General features: G+C 32.1%; 1 protein-coding gene and 1 long non-coding RNA gene across 3 annotated transcripts in view; both read left to right on the top strand.

Annotated features, from left to right (window-relative positions):
* LOC106069428 (asparagine synthetase [glutamine-hydrolyzing]-like) overlaps window positions 1–12829 on the top strand; it is a 43746-nt gene extending 30917 nt beyond the window's left edge. For both annotated transcript variants that reach the window (XM_056015104.1, XM_056015108.1), the window contains exons 11-12: window positions 4752–4881; window positions 9999–12829. In XM_056015104.1, coding sequence (XP_055871079.1) covers window positions 4752–4881; window positions 9999–10199 — 331 coding nt within the window. In that variant the 3' untranslated portion in view covers window positions 10200–12829. The remainder of the gene's footprint in view (window positions 1–4751; window positions 4882–9998) is intronic.
* A 2024-nt stretch (window positions 12830–14853) lies between these two features.
* LOC129927188 (uncharacterized) lies at window positions 14854–18187 on the top strand. Its single transcript, XR_008778791.1, has 3 exons — window positions 14854–14988; window positions 17101–17155; window positions 17553–18187. It is a non-coding gene; the product is annotated as an uncharacterized LOC129927188 (long non-coding RNA).
* The last annotated feature ends 956 nt before the right edge of the window (window positions 18188–19143 follow it).

The raw sequence follows: 19143 nt of genomic DNA, 5'->3' as shown, positions 1-19143 counted from the left end.
AGTGGAGAATGTCAAAAGTTATCTTCTTTTTTGTGTGAATCCAAAGGAATGTCAATAGGTACTCCCTTGTAGTACTTTAAACAAAGGTTCAGAAGTCACTAAGCTTGTGCAAAAAGTTGAATTCATATCTTCCTGTAACATAGACTTTCAAAACCCAAATAAAAGCAGCCAAGAAAAGGTGAAAGACTTGAAAAATCTTATGTTTTCATATACATTACAGAAGTTATTTCAAAAAGAAGATAATTACGTCTATGCATTTCATGTGTCAATCTAGTCATGCACTATTAAAATTACATCCTATGCATTTCATGTGTCAATCTAGTCACGCATGTTAATCAATGACTTAAACTCTGCTAAGAAGTTAAGGAATCATCAGCAAAAAATATTTTTATCGTTATTAGAATTGACATCATTTTTAGTTTAGCTTTCATAGCACATATAATTCTGCAAATGTTCAATCTTGACAAGGTAACTATATAACTACTAGCAGTACACACTGGCTATGCCCGTTAATTTTTCCCCAGACTTTAAATTGTTTATTTTTTTTTAATGTTAATAAACAGGCCACATTTTAACAATCAACCTAACATATATGTTTAGCTTGTGAATGAGTGTATCTGTCACAATGAAATTTCATGGCCTGTTCTCTCTTTCCTTCTCTCTCTCTTTGCTCTCTGGTTTACCTTCTATAGAATATCATAGAAATCATTCCAAGTGGGAACTGGGCAGAGTTCCTGACTTTTCCTACAGCCTTGCTAATTTTACTTGCCAAACATTTTGATTCCATGATGAGTTAGGGTTGACTAATTAATGCCTCATTATATAAAAGAATGAAGAGAAAAGCAAACAAACAAACAAACAAAAAAACAACAGGCAAAAGAATATCTACAGCTTTAGATGATTGAAATATTTTCTTGTATTTTTATACATCTGTTCATTTCAACATTAATCTCAAATGAAGTTGCATTAACATTCTTCAATGAATGCTAAATATTGTAACATATACATTGAAAGCCCATTAACAAGCTTGTGACTTAACGAAATCCCCTGCTTAACCCAGTTTAAAAGTTCTGTTCTATTTATTTGAATTGTATATCATGGTAAAGTGCATTGATCTCTAATTAATAGATAAGATTGTATTGACCCAAACAAATGGAAATGTGGTGTAAGGCTTATGTATGTTAAATGCAACATTCTAACAATGGCACATTACAAATGAAAATACTTTACACTAGCAACATTTTTATGTTAGCTGAAGAAAAAACTGTGTTGCCTAGTTAAAGAAAAAACTGTGTTGCCTAGTTAAAGAAAAAACTGTGTTGCCAAGTTAAAGAAAAAGTTGTGTTGCCTAGTTAAAGAAAAAGTTGTGTTGCCTAGTTAAAGAAAAAGCTGTGTTGCCATGCTAAAGAAAAAACTGTGTTGCCTAGTTAAAGAAAAAGCTGTGTTGCCTAGTTAAAGAACAAGCTGTGTTGCCTAGTTAAAGAAAAAACTGTGTTGCCTAGTTAAAGAAAAAGCTGTGTTGCCTAGTTAAAGAAAAAGTTGTGTTGCCTAGTTAAAGAAAAAGTTGTGTTGCCAAGTTAAAGAAAAAGCTGTGTTGCCTAGTTAAAGAAAAAGCTGTGTTGCCTAGTTAAAGAAAAAGTTGTGTTGTCTAGTTAAAGAAAAAACTGTGTTGCCTAGTTAAAGAAAAAACTGTGTTGCCTAGTTAAAGAAAAAACTGTGTTGCCTAGTTAAAGAAAAAGCTATGTTGCCTAGTTAAAGAAAAAACTGTGTTGCCTAGTTAAAGAAAAAACTGTGTTGCCTAGTTAAAGAAAAAACTGTGTTGCCAAGTTAAAGAAAAAGTTGTGTTGCCTAGTTAAAGAAAAAACTGTGTTGCCTAGTTAAAGAAAAAGTTGTGTTGCCTAGTTAAAGAAAAAGTTGTGTTGCCTAGTTAAAGAAAAAGTTGTGTTGCCAAGTTAAAGAAAAAGTTGTGTTGCCAAGTTAAAGAAAAAGCTGTGTTGCCTAGTTAAAGAAAAAGCTGTGTTGCCTAGTTAAAGAAAAAGTTGTGTTGTCTAGTTAAAGAAAAAACTGTGTTGCCTAGTTAAAGAAAAAACTGTGTTGCCTAGTTAAAGAAAAAACTGTGTTGCCTAGTTAAAGAAAAAGCTATGTTGCCTAGTTAAAGAAAAAGTTGTGTTGTCTAGTTAAAGAAAAAACTGTGTTGCCTAGTTAAAGAAAAAACTGTCTTGCCTAGTTAAAGAAAAAACTGTGTTGCCAAGTTAAAGAAAAAGTTGTGTTGCCTAGTTAAAGAAAAAAACTGTGTTGCCTAGTTAAAGAAAAAGCTGTGTTGCCTAGTTAAAGAAAAAGTTGTGTTGCCTAGTTAAAGAAAAAACTGTGTTGCCTAGTTAAAGAAAAAACTGTGTTGCCTAGTTAAAGAAAAAACTGTGTTGCCAAGTTAAAGAAAAAGTTGTGTTGCCTAGTTAAAGAAAAAGTTGTGTTGCCTAGTTAAAGAAAAAACTGTGTTGCCTAGTTAAAGAAAAAACTGTGTTGCCTAGTTAAAGAAAAAACTGTGTTGCCTAGTTAAAGAAAAAACTGTGTTGCCAAGTTAAAGAAAAAGTTGTGTTGCCTAGTTAAAGAAAAAACTGTGTTGCCTAGTTAAAGAAAAAGTTGTGTTGCCTAGTTAAAGAAAAAACTGTGTTGCCTAGTTAAAGAAAAAACTGTGTTGCCTAGTTAAAGAAAAAACTGTGTTGCCAAGTTAAAGAAAAAGTTGTGTTGCCTAGTTAAAGAAAAAACTGTGTTGCCAAGTTAAAGAAAAAACTGTGTTGCCTAGTTAAAGAAAAAACTGTGTTGCCTAGTTAAAGAAAAAACTGTGTTGCCAAGTTAAAGAAGAAGCTGTGTTGCCTAGTTAAAGAAAAAGCTGTGTTGCCTAGTTAAAGAAAAAGCTGTGTTGCCTAGTTAAAGAAAAAGTTGTGTTGCCTAGTTAAAGAAAAAGTTGTGTTGCCAAGTTAAAGAAAAAGTTGTGTTGCCTAGTTAAAGAAAAAGCTGTGTTGCCTAGTTAAAGAAAAAGTTGTGCTGCCTAGTTAAAGAAAAAGCTGTGTTGCCTAGTTAAAGAAAAAGTTGTGTTGCCTAGTTAAAGAAAAAGCTGTGTTGCCTAGTTAAAGAAAAAGTTGTGTTGCCTAGTTAAAGAAAAAGCTGTGTTGCCTAGTTAAAGAAAAAACTGTGTTGCCAAGTTAAAGAAAAAGTTGTGTTGCCTAGTTAAAGAAAAAGTTGTGTTGCCTAGCTGAAGAAAAAGTTGTGTTGCCAAGTTAAAGAAAAAGTTGTGTTGCCAAGTTAAAGAAAAAGTTGTGTTGCCTAGTTAAAGAAAAAACTGTGTTGCCAAGTTAAAGAAAAGCTGTGTTGTCTAGTTAAAGAAAAAGTTGTGTTGCCTAGTTAAAGAAAAAACTGTGTTGCCAAGTTAAAGAAAAAGCTGTGTTGTCTAGTTAAAGAAAAAGCTGTGTTACCTAGTTAAAGAAAAAACTGTGTTGCCAAGTTAAAGAAAAAGCTGTGTTGTCTAGTTAAAGAAAAAGCTGTGTTGCCTAGTTAAAGAAAAAGCTATGTTGCCTAGGTTACAATTCCTTTTTTTACAGCATTGTTTGAATTATGTTTCCTTTTTCTAAGCCACAATGATGCAAACATTATTTAGTAATGTGTCACAACAGCCGTACAGACAAAGGATTTCACCCATAAACTTTTTGTTTGTTATTTGAGAATAGAGTGGAAGTTTTGAAACAGCATTGCTTCATTTCTCTCCAGGCTCAAATCTTTAATGAGCTGAAACAGTCTAATGGCTCTAAATAAAAACTCAAGTAAAGATTATTGGCCCATACATTTTGTTCCTCCCCTCCCTCTTTGCCAAGATATGTCAGGGCCACTGTCAGGCCCTCCTGACAAAACACATCAAAATAGACACTGTTTCAATTTTTAAATTGCAAAGTTGTGTATTGTTACATGGCAACAGTTTTCATGGCACAATATTTTTTTTAGACAAAGAATATAATTTAAACATTGTGTGGTATGAATATTTTTTTTTTCTTTTCAGTGCTGTTTTATTTTTTTAAAGTAAATAATTTTTTTCATATGCAGATTGATTAAGATAAGATAAAATAAGATAATTGTATTGGTCCAAACAGAATGAAAATTTGATTCCATTACAATTGTCCACCTCAGCATTGCTTCTCTAACAATAATAATATAGATCTATACTTATCAAATGGTATTCTGGAATTTAGTTCCACAATAGATGGTAGTTTAATTCCATAGATTTCAATGTTGTCTTGTTTTTTTTTTGTTAGTTATTAATATACACCAAAGTAAAAATATAGAAAAGCTTATGCACAAACATTTATAAGGTTCTAGCTAATTTATTGATAAACTTGGAAAAATAAAGACTTCACTAAATTGTTTTATTCAGTACAGAAAGAGAATGTCAAGCTGACTTATTCTTTGACTAAATCAACTGCAAGAATTACACATAACTAGAAAACAATAAAAAATTTAAACCTATTCTGTTACAGACATTGCAAGTGTTGTGCAAGACATTTGAAACTTGATAGATACAAAATAAAAAACAAACAATGACTTTAATCTTATAAGCAACTACAGCAACAAAATGATTCTATGTGTCAGCCTTGTCCTTAAGTATTCAATGCAGCCTTGACATTATGTATTCAATGCAGCCTTGACATTATATATTCAATGCAGCCTTGACCTTATGCCTTTTCTCATTGACTATTTTAAAGATCAGCTTTCTCTGATTGTGATTTACTGCCCAATGAAATCTTGTGGAGACCAAAGGAAGCATTCAGTGACGGTATTTCCTCAGTCTCAAGGTCTTGGTATCAAATTATACAGGATCACTGCAATGAGCAGGTCAGTTGTTTTGTTTTTCATGTTTATTAACAACTCCCAAAAGTGGAAAAGCAACTATTATACTTCCTGTGGTTTGTTTGTCCACTTGTCATGATGAGTTCCCCCTTCAGCCCTTGTAGGGCAGATGATGTAGAGGTCATGTTTCTGTGGCCTACAGTTAATGAGGGTGTCATGTGACCAGCACAATAACCAACCGCCTTTACTTTTCCCCAACTAATGTCAGATACCCATTAGAGCTGGTTGTACTCAGAGGGACCCATAGATCCCAAAATTAAAAATCCCAGTCTTCACCAGGATTCAAACCCAGGACCTCCAGTTCAGAAGCCAAGCTCTTTACCACTTAGCCTCCCATCATGTTAAGATCTCAAAAATTAAAAGTGCTATTAGAAATCCAACTTCTTATTTCATAGCATTCTAAAATCATGCGCAAAGGTTACTTTTGATCTTCTAAAAGCTAACTGTTTTCTTTTTAAAATTAACTATACTCAAATGTTTATTATACAAATGCACCATTTTCAAACAAAAAGACTTTTATAATATGTACTAAGAATAGTAATATAATTTAGTAGAGAGTAAAGAAATGATATTAGTAATTTTTGTTATTTTTTCAAGTAACATTTATAAAATATTGCTATACAGTTATTTTTCACATGTGCTAGCAAAGAATAGTTTGCCAAAAATCTTTTTAAAAACTAAATTGCCATCTATTTGTCCATCTCTTTGACTGTTTAGAAAATCATGCAATGTTTATGCTTGCTGGAGTCAGGCAACAAGCAGAACTTCTCACAGTGATGATTAAAACTAGTAGTGTGTGTAGAGGAAATCATGATTGTTGCTAATGATATTTTGGAGTTCATACTTTCTGAAATATCCACACATGATATTTTCCCATGACTTTTTGCTTACAGAAGCATATGCTATTAACAATATATAGAAAAAAATTTGGAGTGACAGGGCTACTGTTCATATGACTAATTCAAACAAATAACATTGTCATTTTGAAGTGCTCAGGGCCGGTCTTATGCCACTTCAACCTATGCGGCCGCAGTGGGGCCCCCCGCGATTTCTAGGCATAAATTATAAAAATATACCATTTTAACTTAATATTAGAGGGTTTCTGGAATTCTCCTGAAATTGTAATATATACGTAAATAGTCATGAAAATCTCCTGAAATTATTAAAATCTTCTGAAAACTGATGCAAATCTCCTTAAAAACAGACCAAATTGTCATTTCTGGGTGTCATTCAATATGGAAAACGCAATTCTACTAGCAATTAAAAAAAACAGCATTGTCAGTTTCACTAAAAAAAGTTGTAATAATAAGGCGAATTATAACCAAAAAAAAAACAGTTTAAATTCTTAATTTACTTTAATACTCACTGGCATACAAATATAGATTTAAATCTATCTTAAACTCTTAAAAAACAAGATTACAAAGAGAGTTTGTGTTACACAAACTCAGAGGCGGCCCCCGTCGAAGTCGGATCCCTGTCGGATCTGCATATTCGCAAATAATATTCAAGAGGTGATTTAATTTTGATGTAAAATGTTTTACACGTTTCGGATGTTCCTTCAGAGTTGAAGATAATTACTTCCTAGTCCAAACCTCCCGCAGGACGACGGGGGATGGGAGCGGGCAGGGTTTGAACCCTGGGCCATCCATAAATCTGAACGACAGTCCAGCGCGCAAACCGCACGACCAGGCAGCCATCCGATGGTCAAAAGTAATAATGTTTCAAAGATTCATTTGCCGTAAATTTAAATTTAATAAAAAAATAGTAGATTAGTTTTAGTATATTAAAACATTACAATATTGATCAAAACGTTTGGAAATGAAAATCTACACTTTTTTTTTTACACTTTAAGTTTAGAAATTGAAATTCTACATCTTAATCTAGTCTATTTTAGTCTAAACTAGATCTAGAAATTCTAGATCTAGACTCTAAAATAATTTTAATTAGAATATAAATCCAGATCTAGATATACTGAAATAAAAATCTAGATCTAGTTTAAAAAATCTAGATTAGATCTAAATCAAGATATCATTCCTTTTTTAAACGCGAGTCACATAACGAGGCTTAATAAACATTACTATACCGAGTTCTTTTTTCATTTCATTTGAAGAATTAATTCCATATAACGTCAGAGGGAAAAAAAAACACTACGTCACACGGCCTAGCTAGACTAAAAATCGCCTTAATTTATAAGAGCCATTTATCGAGTGTTCATAGACTTTGGTGCACCGAGTGCGTTCTTTAAGCATTTCATTTAAAGAATTCATTTCATATGACGTCAAAGGAAAAAAAAACACTACGTCACACGGCCTAGCTAGACTAAAAATCACCTTTATCAACACGAGCCATTTCTCGAGTGTTCATAGACATTGGTGCACCGAGTGCGTTCTTTTAGCATTTCATTTAAAGAATTCATTCCATGTGACGTCAAAGGAAAAAAAAACACTACGTCACACGGCTTAGTTAGACTAAAATATGTTTTCATTAATACAAGCAATTTTTTCGAGGGTTAATAGACATTGGTGCACCGAGTGCGTTCTTTTAACATTACATTTAAAGAGTCCATTCATATGACGTCAAAGAAAAAAAATTCCATTACCTCACAATAGGCTAGTACCGGTACCATAAAAAAAATGTCTTTATTTACACGAGATATTTAACGAGGGTTCATAGACATTGGTGCACTGAGTTCTAATAGATATTATTTAAAAAGGATCAAAGCCACATTGTTTTTGCGTTTTGTCTGTCAGTCGGTCTGTCCGTTATCTTGATATAATAAAAAACAACTAAAAGTTATTAAAAATTGATTAACCTTTATTTTACGTTTCAAAACATCGCAATAATTTTTAGGTATGAACACAATTGAAAAGTTTATATAATAGATTGTTCCGGATGTTTGTATAAATAGTAAAAGAAAAAGAGAATTTCAGATAAATGTAATACCGTTAATTACATTTTTTGGATGGTCTCGTATAAAAATTAGATGTACTACAGCCACGTGGAGAGATTTTCATACCTTACTTTGGTGTTTGGATTCTGTTTTCCTTAAAAATCGGAACATAATATTAACGATAATTAGATTTTTTAATGTTTTAGGTAGAAAGTTAAATGTACTGTAAGAGAGTAGTGAGTTAAAATATTTTTCATAAAAATCCGTAAAAACATTATTTCGTAAATGAGAAGATTATTTGTTTATTAATTAGAAGAGGGAGTTCAAACAATTATTTGGCGTTAGTAGATTTTTAAATAAATTCGGAAATTTCTGGCGACGATTTGTAAGAAACAAAATCCGGAACTTTATTTATCGATTACAAAACTTCTATGTTATGTTTTACAAGAAAATTAAATGTCTAAAAAGTAATTTTCAGTAATCAATTCTAGTAAATTACTTTTTTTAAAAGCCTTATGCGATTTCAAACAATCATTAGGCATAATTCATGTTTTATAAAACAATATCCGGAACATTTTTACACTTAATGAAATATAAGTCAGTATAGAGATTATGATTTAGCATTAATATGCTATTTACATAAAAAACAGAACAACATATTATTGATAATGTGTTTTTGCAACGTTTAAGCATGGAAATTGAATGTAATATAAGTTAGAAGAGCAAACAAACATTTGTTGGCGTTGATTAGTTTTGCACAAAAAAATCCGGAACAATCAATTTTAGATACTTAAAACTATTGAGATGTTATGGGAGGAACATTAAAGGGTAAATCAGATTTTCAATAGCTTTTAGAGTTCTAGTTTTTTAAATCTAATCGTGACGGACAGACCGACCAACAGACAAAACGCACAAAAATAAGCTTCTTTTATTCGGATGGGGGCACTCAACAAAAAATAAATAAAATCTGATTTTTAAAAAAAGTTTAAGGAATTGGTTTAGCACCTGATCATGTTGCAACGTTACGCTACTGCACGAAAATCGCTGCATAAAAAGTCCATTTAAAAAAATGTGCGTGATATTTACATACAAAGTGCATTATTAGCCTTTATAAACAAACAGAAATGTTTTCTTTTTATTTTAGCAGCTAGTTGACCAGAAAAAACGTCTTTAACTATTATTTGTATTTGTTGTAAACATTTCCTGTACATTTTAAAAATATATTTGACTTAGTGATACTGAAAATACACAAAATTGTCCATCTTTGTTAGCATATTGTAACATTGCCTCCCTTACATTTACGTAATTGTTTTAGAATTGGTGTATTTTTATGAAAAAATCGCTTGCATAATTAATTTTATAAATTAAACGGTTTGCTTTTAGAAAACCAAAAGTAGCCGTTGCACCTAAACTTTTCAAGCCGGATTTAATGATGAAATAATATTTTTCATATCTCTTCTAGTTTTCGAGATCTGAGTGTGACAGACGGACAGACGGACAGACGGACATTTTGCACAAACCTAATAGCGGCTTTTTCCCCTTACGGGGGCCGCTAAAAAAAAGCGATATTTTGCTAGTCGATAGTAAATCTAAAAAGCAGATCTGAATGTTTATCAGCTTTTTGTTGAAAAACTACTATCTACTGTAGATGGCTCGTAAAGCTAACTAATTTGCCAGTGATTTTGTACTTAGTAAAGTATGAATAAAATGTAAAGATGAATTTATTTTCTAATACAAAATCTTAATTTTCACTTATTATCCTTATCGCAACACAGAATAGGCTCCACGCAGTCCGTTTCGCATAGGGCCCCACGATCTGTAGGACCGACCCTGGAAGTGCTTGTTATGAGCTAACTACAAATGGGAGAGATTAGTTGTGCTCACATTGGGACATTTGTTTTTTTATTTCATCTAAAACTTTTAGATTTTTTAAACTTTTAATTGAAAGCTTTGATTAATTTTGGCCTTGACACAAAGATAACTAAAAAATCCATGGTTTATTTTGGGAAGGTTTATTTCTGTCATTTCTTTTCTTCTATTTACATTTTAATGAATCTCAAACAATAAATCTTTCCTGCCAGTTTCTCTATTAACGGCATTATTTCAACTCAATTTTAAATTGATGATTCAGCTTATTCTTTCTCATTCATGTTGATACAAGTATATTATCCAATTAAAAAAATTATGTTTCTTTGTTTATTTTTGGGTGTAGATCAACAAGAATGACTTGGCCCAAGCAGCCACTTTGTACCCACATAACACCCCTAAGACTTCTGAGGCTCTCTACTATAGACGCATTTTTGAGAAGTACTATGCACACAAGTCATCCTGGATACCCTACTTTTGGATGCCTAAGTGGTCTGGAGACACCACTGACCCTTCAGCCAGGACACTGAAGCATTACAAGCAATAATGGATCACAGATAGACTTCAAAGAACAAACACCCTCAACAATAGTTGAAGTGTTATGTTTTTAATTGATCAATGACACACTACTTGTTGTTGAAATACACTTACATATAAGGTTGTTGTGCTTTTAGATTATACTAATTTTTTTTTTTCTTTCTGCTCTTATGGCAGAATCGAGTCAAAGTCAATATTTTTATTTATTGCTTGATTTGCTGAGTTTCAAATAAATCTAATTCAGATAATACCTTCTAGCCTGATAAAGTGAAGAAATGGCATTATTATACACTGAAGAAATCTCTTTAAAAGTTTCAACCTTTCTAGCAATGACTATATTTGACAAAAACATTAAGACATTGCTTTAATGTACAAAAAACATACAAAAAAACATACCAGAGCCTATACGGTTTTATCATTTTTGGAGCACAAATATTTATTTTTGTTTATTTTACAACAGTGATAGTGTTGAAAGATTTATTTTTTTATGTATAAAAAAAATTACTTCTTTCTTTCTATGACTGAGGTTCTTTTTTAACATTTTTTTTTAATTCATACATTTTGTTTCTTTGTCAACTTTGTAGAAAATCTCTTTATTTGATGTAAACTAAAAAATGACAATATCAGTGAATCTCTAAAAAAAAACAAACAAATCTCAAAATATTATATATGCTTAACATTAACATTTCGCCATCTCATTTCGACACTAAGTTTCCCACATGTATTTTGATGTCTGTTGTGTCTGTTATTACAAAAACTGGGTATCAAATAACTATGTCAAATGTCAATGAAAATGGCCATAAAAATATGTTTTAACAATATCAATGACAAAATTATGATGTACTAGAACACAATACTTTAATATGTAACATTGATCATTTATTACAATGTGTCCTTTCAATTCGCTTTTCAAACTCTTCCTTTTAAACTTCCTGACTTCAAAGTTGGCATACTAGTGTCTTAAGTAAACTTATTTTGTGTGCAATAAGTGTAGATTAGAAAACAGATTTTTAGATTCTTTAGAGAGTCACATTTGACTGTCTCATCCTGAAAGAATTTACTGTTCAATGTTTGTTATTCAATGCATTGTTTTGTAAAAATCCTAACACAGTCTTTTATAAGCTGCTATTGTGTTAGTGTTGTTTGTCTAATGCAGATCATAAAAATTGAAAATTGCATTTATCAGACTTGAAATAGATATAATGGTTTTTAAAATCATAACATTCACATGTATGCATATGTGAATGAACTATTTTTTAAGAATAATATGAACAAGTAAGATGGTCCCTCAGGCACAGACACGCACCCATGATAAAGAGTCTTGACTGAAAACCAAACGTGAAAATGTTAAGTACTCAGTAAATGCAATCGTTGTATATGGTCTTCCAAATGTATACACTTTTTAAAATTGAAAATACACATACATCTAAACAGTTTAAAATAAAAACAATCTGAAAAGGAAGTTTCCTTTATACAAAGTCATATTGCAGAGGAGAAAAATCAGATTTCACCATCCTTTTAATCCTTGCAAAGGCTGCAAGGTTACTTATGGCTTTCTGAACGGTTCCTTGTGCTAATGACAAAGTATGTATAAATATTCACATACATAGAAACTATAGAAGCACTTATTAGCTTTTTGGGAACTTAACACCATCATACTACCCTTAGTCTTCTCTACTTTTGTCTATACAGGTTTGTTTAGTTTCTGTAGCAAGAAACAGGATCCTTTTGGTCCTATTTTCATTTCTTCTGGTTTTTTTTTTTATTATCTGCACATTGATATGTATGCATAATAATGTGCATTTCCTCCGGCTGTCCCTTCTGAATCTGTGATTTTTAATTCCTTTCATCACTTTGTTGCTGTTTTTCTGGACAAACTAAGAAATGATTTAGAGTTTAGGATATAGCCATACTGTCTTCATTCTCAACTGTTCATATACCTGTAAACCCTTTAAGCCCATAATCATCTGATCTAAATTTTCTTCACTAATTCAACTTGTTATAGCTAAATAATTGACATCAGTGTGCAATCTTTTCATCACATTAGTTATTAAGCAGAAAAAAATTAGAACCCCAAAAAATTGAAATAGTGTTTGTTGATGCTTTTTTGTTCAGTGTATGCTTAAGATTTGTTTTTAAAGTTTAAGGTTTGCGGCATTGTTATGGGACAGATGGAGATGTTTTCTTTGCCTTTTGGGCTTTTTAATACTGTGTTATTCTTTTCAATGTACCAATACATATGTTTTACAAAGTTAATTCTAACCAGACTAAAATAGTTATTATACATTCTAACATTTTTCTTGGTGTTCAGTAACATTTTATTATATACAATATCACATGATAATCTCATTATAATCTTTTTTTTATGTTTCAACTGAATCTGTGTGCCTTGCTTTCATGATATTTCATTTTATCTTTACTGCCATGAAAAAGAAACTTCTTTTATGTTAATGAATGTAATTTTTACATTCAAATGCAGCATTTTTTTTTTTTTTTTTTTGCATTTAATTTTAAAGCTCAAAATTTCTTTCTTCATATTTATCTTATAAGTTTCAACACATAACTTTTAAACATATTGTCATAACTGAAAATATTTTGATTCCATCTTTTGTGCTCTGCTAAAATGCAAATAAAGAGAACCAAGTTCAAAAGTGTTATTGTTTGATTTCTAAGATTTTTGTATATTGTATGGTGATATGGATATATATGCTAGTTGAATATTGGAGTGTGACATTGCATGGGTGTTACAATATGTTGGTTTATAATGTATCGGTCTTGTAATGCCTTTCCCTACCTTCAGATATGTTGAATTCTTGTGTAGATTCCATTTACTGTATCTTTATTATTTTTTTGTTAAGCCAATTTTAACTTCAGAAATAACAAATAAATGGTGTGTCTGTCGGTCTCTCTCTCCTTTTCAGTCTCCTGTTGCCCAATTCTCTTTCTTTCAATCAGTCAGTGGTAGTCACTGTCCCTGCATCATCCACTAAACACTCAGTAACTTTTATCACAAAGAAACCATTTACTAATTTATATCTAGATCTAATTCTCTAGATCCTGTAGCCTATGAACAGCCAAACATTCCAAACACTTTCGTCTGCATCCATTCCAACGCTGAAAATTCTAAAGACGTCTTTAAAAACACAATGCCATAAAGTCAGAAACTAAGACAATGTTTTGTCGCATGCAGTCATCCAGAGGAGAACAACAAGCCAACAACACGATATATCTGAGCGCTTAGAAAATATTGTCTTGTTCTTTACAGTGGGACTAACCTAAAGTAAGCTTATAAATTGTTCAGTAGCACAAAGCGGTCCAACATGTAAGAAAAAAAAAAGTTTCATTCAACATAGATCTTTTATAAATAATCCCTGACTCGCAATCCAACGTGCTTAAATAGAATACTCTTTAATTGCTTTGACCAAATTATTATTAATATTACCATGCCAAGACGAAATTATGGCCCACTTTAACTCCTTTTACAATTTTATAGCATAATTGATCTCCAATAGGCCAATCGCTTTATGTACATGAGCTGTGACCTTTTACCCAGATGATATGAAAATACATGATATGAAAATAGAAGGATCCAAGTCGTTTTCTTTTCGTTTGACTTCTAACCATCGTCAACCGATGACCTTTACCCCAATAACCCTTCTTCAACCATCATTTACTACCTTTTGACCTGGTTTGATTCCAAGCTGTCATCTCCATCAACAAGACCTTCCCATCACACGTCCCTAATGACGTCTCAATGTGCACGTGGACCCTGGCCCCACAGGACTCGGTCTCTCCATGACGTCGTCAAGGACTTGTCACATTTCTGACATTTCAGAGCAAGTTCACGTGTGTCAAGTTCAGTCTCACATGAGCATTACAGGTGCAAGTAGAGGCATAAGAAAAGTTGACGAATAAATTAGCCTCTTATTTGATTTCAATTTCTGTGATATTTATGAAAATGATGCAGAGGCAGAAAACGAATCAAAACTTATAACACGAAATTAAAAAGTAGGATTACGTCAGACACTGCTCTATGGAGGACTTGGAGCTGGAGGCTAATAGAATTCTGGAAGCCGAAACATCAAAGTAGTCGTACTAAACATAATTTCAGTCAAAAGTTTACATCCTAGACGAGACCATCATTGAAGTCTTTGAGGTACTCCCTTATTATCACCCCTGGATACGCCATTGAAAGCCTACCATTAAATACACGATCTGAAGACTACTATAGTTATAAAAGCAAGAGGAGAAATGGAATGACAAGCTATTGTAACAACTGTAAACATGTATCTCTTTAATATTAATTCATTTATTAGGTTATTATTTGTCTTGGGCTTGTTAATTAACTCTTAATTACGAGTAGAAATAGACAGACTACAAGTCCGAGTTACAAAACACACACAGGCTTTTAATCAACCACATTAGATAAAGAACATCACACGCTTCCTCATCTGCTAAGGGAACTAACTTTTATACAACATTAGACCACATATCAACAGGCTACTGTTGATATTTAATAACTTGAAGATCTGGAGAAATGGCAGGCACTTAAATGCTTACTTAAAACACTATTCACATTCAATGATGATCACAACCAATCAATTCGTGGGGGGGGGGGGGGGGAATTAATGAGCATGATTGCTAGACAGGAAGTGGTTGACATTTAGCAGACGTGAAGGCAATCTTTGTACATCGGAAAGCAAACAAAGAAAATGTTACGTTTTAAAAATGTCAAAATCTAAAAATACAACTCAATGCAACCTTCTTGTGATGTTTGTATAAAGTCTTTGCTGTTTTTGGTAAGTAATTTTTATTTATTTCCAGGTCACGTTCTTCGTCTTGGGTCACCACTTGGATAATACTTGGATAAGTCAATTTCAAATTTACGTTGTTCTTCGCGTGAGCAGAACATTGTGTCACAGCCTATTTATACACGCACACACACATACACACAGAGAGAGATATATATACAAGAGCAGTTGCTGTAGTGGATCTGTGACTTAATCTTTATGGTAGTGTTGAGTTTTGACAAAGCATAATCTTATATTTTGTGCAACTTTAACCTAACCTGATCAAATAGCTTGCCGAATGACAGAAATGATTTATCTAATATTTAAAGGAGAAAGTAAGGCGAATGTATGTAGGTATATCCTGCATAGAAAACAAAACCGTTTGACCCATCTTGATAAAACTTGGCATAATTGCTCTTTAGATCATGGCGGAGACCGTAGTATATGTTTAATGTCCCACCCAAAAACAAAAGGCCCTAAAAATAAAATAAAAATTTAAATACCTAAATATATCTCTATTAAAGGACGAAACTTTTTTAACAAATCGGGTAAATTCGTTTTCACAGTGTTTTATATTAGATATGAATATATCGTCTGAACGGGTAAACCCATTTTCACAATATACTTTCATTTTCGTGGCAAAAATATACAAATGACAAGGAAACATTCGCCATGTTTGACTTGCAACTGCATCCAATCCACTACATCAGTAATACCCAAACTAAGGCCCGAAGGCCGAGGGTAATGTCCGGCTAGTTTCAAATAGAATGAAATAAAGAAAAAACAATAAAAATGAACTTTTAATTCCTAATATTTTTTAGATATATGGGAAAATATTTAATCTTGAAGTCTAAAAACTATAATAATTTCTTTCTAAACATTAAAGCGCTTGTCTCAACCTTTCACCACAAAGTTTTCTCCCTTTTTCTGCGTTCAATTGTCTATTCGTTTTCTCCCTTCCATAGTTAGCTTCTTCTCACTGTCTCGTCTGGACAACTGACGTGAAAGTTGCGTCCCTTCCATAGTTAGCTTTTTCTCACTGTCTCGTCTGGACAACTGACGTGAAAGTTGCGTCCCTTTGAAACCTCAACCGCTAGTAGCTATCACAATACATTAGAGTACATGTCCTTCAACCTCCGATGGTTTGTTACTTTGTGCTTTCTGCAGCTATTCAAGATTTACCGAATGAACATATACACACACAAATTACCTCATTAGCCGACGACACACCAAACCGAGTTCTGACAAAAATCATGTTTTATAACGAGGTTAAAAAACTTAAAGTAGGGCAAGGACAACAAGATATATATAAAAAAAAAAAGAGATCACATGACCGAATCAAAATTTAAAAAAGAAAACGCGCTAGTTAGCATTTTTTAAAATAAGAAATGCGGAGTCATCAATATAGCGTAGACCTACCGATCTAAGTATGGCGCTTTTTTACTTCGCCCTCCCCCCCTACCTCACAGTCTATCTCTTATAAAAAAAAATGTCAAAATTAGATTTAGTATCAGTGAATTTAATGAAATCCATATTCCACTATTACCTCCAGTGTTTAAGAGAAGTGACATTAAGAATCTTGCTATCTCTGAAAAGTAGGCAGATTAAAAAGAGAGGACATTAAGAATCTTACGATAAATTTCTATATTCTTCACACTCATCCACCCTTAGTAGGCCTACGTACAATGAAACTTAGTTTGAGTTTCTCTTAGAATGTTACGCAGTATGAATCTTCAAGAGTGAAAGGCAAAAAATGTTATATTCCCCACTGCATAGGTTTCAAGCCTAAAACAATTGCCTCCAACCAGATGTTTTTTCTACTTAGAGTGCTAATAGAGCATGGAATGGGTTGCCTGAGCTAGCCAAAAAAACAAGTGACTTGGCAGAATTTAAGTCATTGGTTAATATGCATGACTAAATGCATGACAAGTAGGACGTAATCATCTTCTTTTTTAAAGTAACGTCTGTATTATATAAGATAAGATAAGATAAGATAGAGCATTTGATTACTAAAAGGTGATTTAAAAAAAAAATTTCTGTTATACCGTATTCACAAGAAAATGTTTTAATTTCTATTGCGCAATGAATTCACTTAACGCTATTGATTTCGTTTCATTGCAGAAATGCTGGACAGTTTTTGAACGTTGTTGTAATCTTGAAAAATTGGACATTAAAGGTTTGGCTCATAGATTTTAATAGTATATTCACCGTATATTTATGTATGTAAACTCTTTTTCAAGCTCTAAGGGGAGTCGCCCCAATCAATCTTTTCTGTATTAGAAAAGTAATGATCTTTAGTTTTCAAAGTTTAGAAATAATGCAAAATCATTTCTCGGATATTCACGCAAATATGTGAAACAAAGCCATTTCCTGTTTGTTTCCATTGAGATAATGTTTCAAAAATCCTAGATTGAAATAATTCATGTTGGTTTAAATCATCTTTAAATAGATTGATTATCTAGGGTGAGTGGAAAAGAAAAATGGACGAAAGCTTATAAAAGGGTGGTAAGGAGAAACTTATTAAATGTGGAGACAAAGCTTATAATTTGTTTTGAAATATTATATTTTGTCAGATTACTGCCAGTGGAGAATATTTGTGTGAGATCTATGAAGTGCCCATGAAATGACACATTGCTATGATGAACTTCGAAAGTATATAGAGTGACAAGTGAACATTGTTATGAACATTGAAATGAACATAGTGTGAACTGTCAAGCCAAGATGAAGATGTCAAGATTTTATGTTTGTTGTCTTTCCCATGAAATGCAAATGCCCTTGTAAGACTTGATAGTAGTAGAAAAATATTGACATTTTTTTTTCAAGGGGGGGGGGGAGGAATCTGTTAGACACCTTGTTTATAGTATTAGTTATTTAGCGACGCACCATAGAAGACGTATATTGAAAGGGACTAGTGACGTTTGGAATAATTTGGGTTAGAGACTGGAAAATCAGTTAGCAATAGGATTCTCTTGGGTAAAGACGTGTTTACTTGACAGAGACTTTTACTATGGCCCTTTCTTGGAATAAATATCTTATGAATCGTTCATCAGTGTTGACCACATCTCTTCACTCGTTAAATAGATGGTTTGTTTATTCTGTATTGTTGATCAACTACATTGAATACACCCGAACAATAAAACTCAAACGCTTGCAGAGTAATTGATTGAAATTCAACAGTCATCTATAGTTGACCTCAAGACAGTCTGAACAAGGCCATCACACTAGGTCTTTCTAGATTATGTAACTAAAAATTGCAAAATAATAATTATGAGACCAAAGTACTCTTATTTTTTATGTTTAATTACTAGATCTAAAAATTAAATTATATGTTACATAGGCTAGGGTTGAAAAAAAACAACAACTTTACTTCTTCTCACTACTTTACAAAACAACGCCTTGATCCAACTTTCTAAAAATTTTCACGCCCTTTTTTTAGTGTTGAAAAAATCTCCATGTCCAGTCTAGAGTAGTATATAGGTATAAGTGTATGGTTTGACTTATGTCATGACAACAAAATCTAAAGTCTTCATTTAATGTTAGTGCAGTTCGATGAATCATATTTCCAATGTCATTATAAGTATAGTAACAATCAATGTCATTATAAGTATAGTAACAATCAATGTCATTATAAGTACAGTAACAATCAATGTCATTATAAGTATAGTAACAATCAATGTCATTATAAGTATAGTAACAATCAATGTCATTATAAGTATAGTAACAATCAATGTCATTATAAGTATAGTAACAATCAATGTCATTATAAGTATAGTAACAATCAATGTCATTATAAGTATAGTAACAATCAATGTCATTATAAGTATAGTAACAATCAATGTCATTTAGATGCAATCGACTATGCAAACAAATTTGTTCTTTCATTCTCTAATTATAATTATTAAAAAAAAAATATTCTTTATTCTGTCTTTTAAATTTCTTAAATTAGCTTAATTATAAGAAACTTTTTTTTGGGGGGGTGGGGTCGGGGGCAGGGGGGTGTAAACGTCATATCTAGCTTCTAATATAAATTAGTTTTTGTTATTAATAAAACAAAAAAATACAAATATGTAAAAAAAAAAAAAAAAAAAAACACGCTTAAATAAAGGGGAGGGAACATGGAATGGTAAACAAAATGTTTTGAACAACCCGCTGGGTGGGTAGAGT

The sequence above is a fragment of the Biomphalaria glabrata genome, chromosome 1, assembly GCF_947242115.1.
Source record: "Biomphalaria glabrata chromosome 1, xgBioGlab47.1, whole genome shotgun sequence".
Classification (NCBI taxonomy): Eukaryota; Metazoa; Mollusca; class Gastropoda; family Planorbidae; genus Biomphalaria; species Biomphalaria glabrata.
The sequence above is the reverse complement of the archived record's forward strand: the minus strand, read 5'-3'. Positions and strand labels throughout refer to the sequence as shown.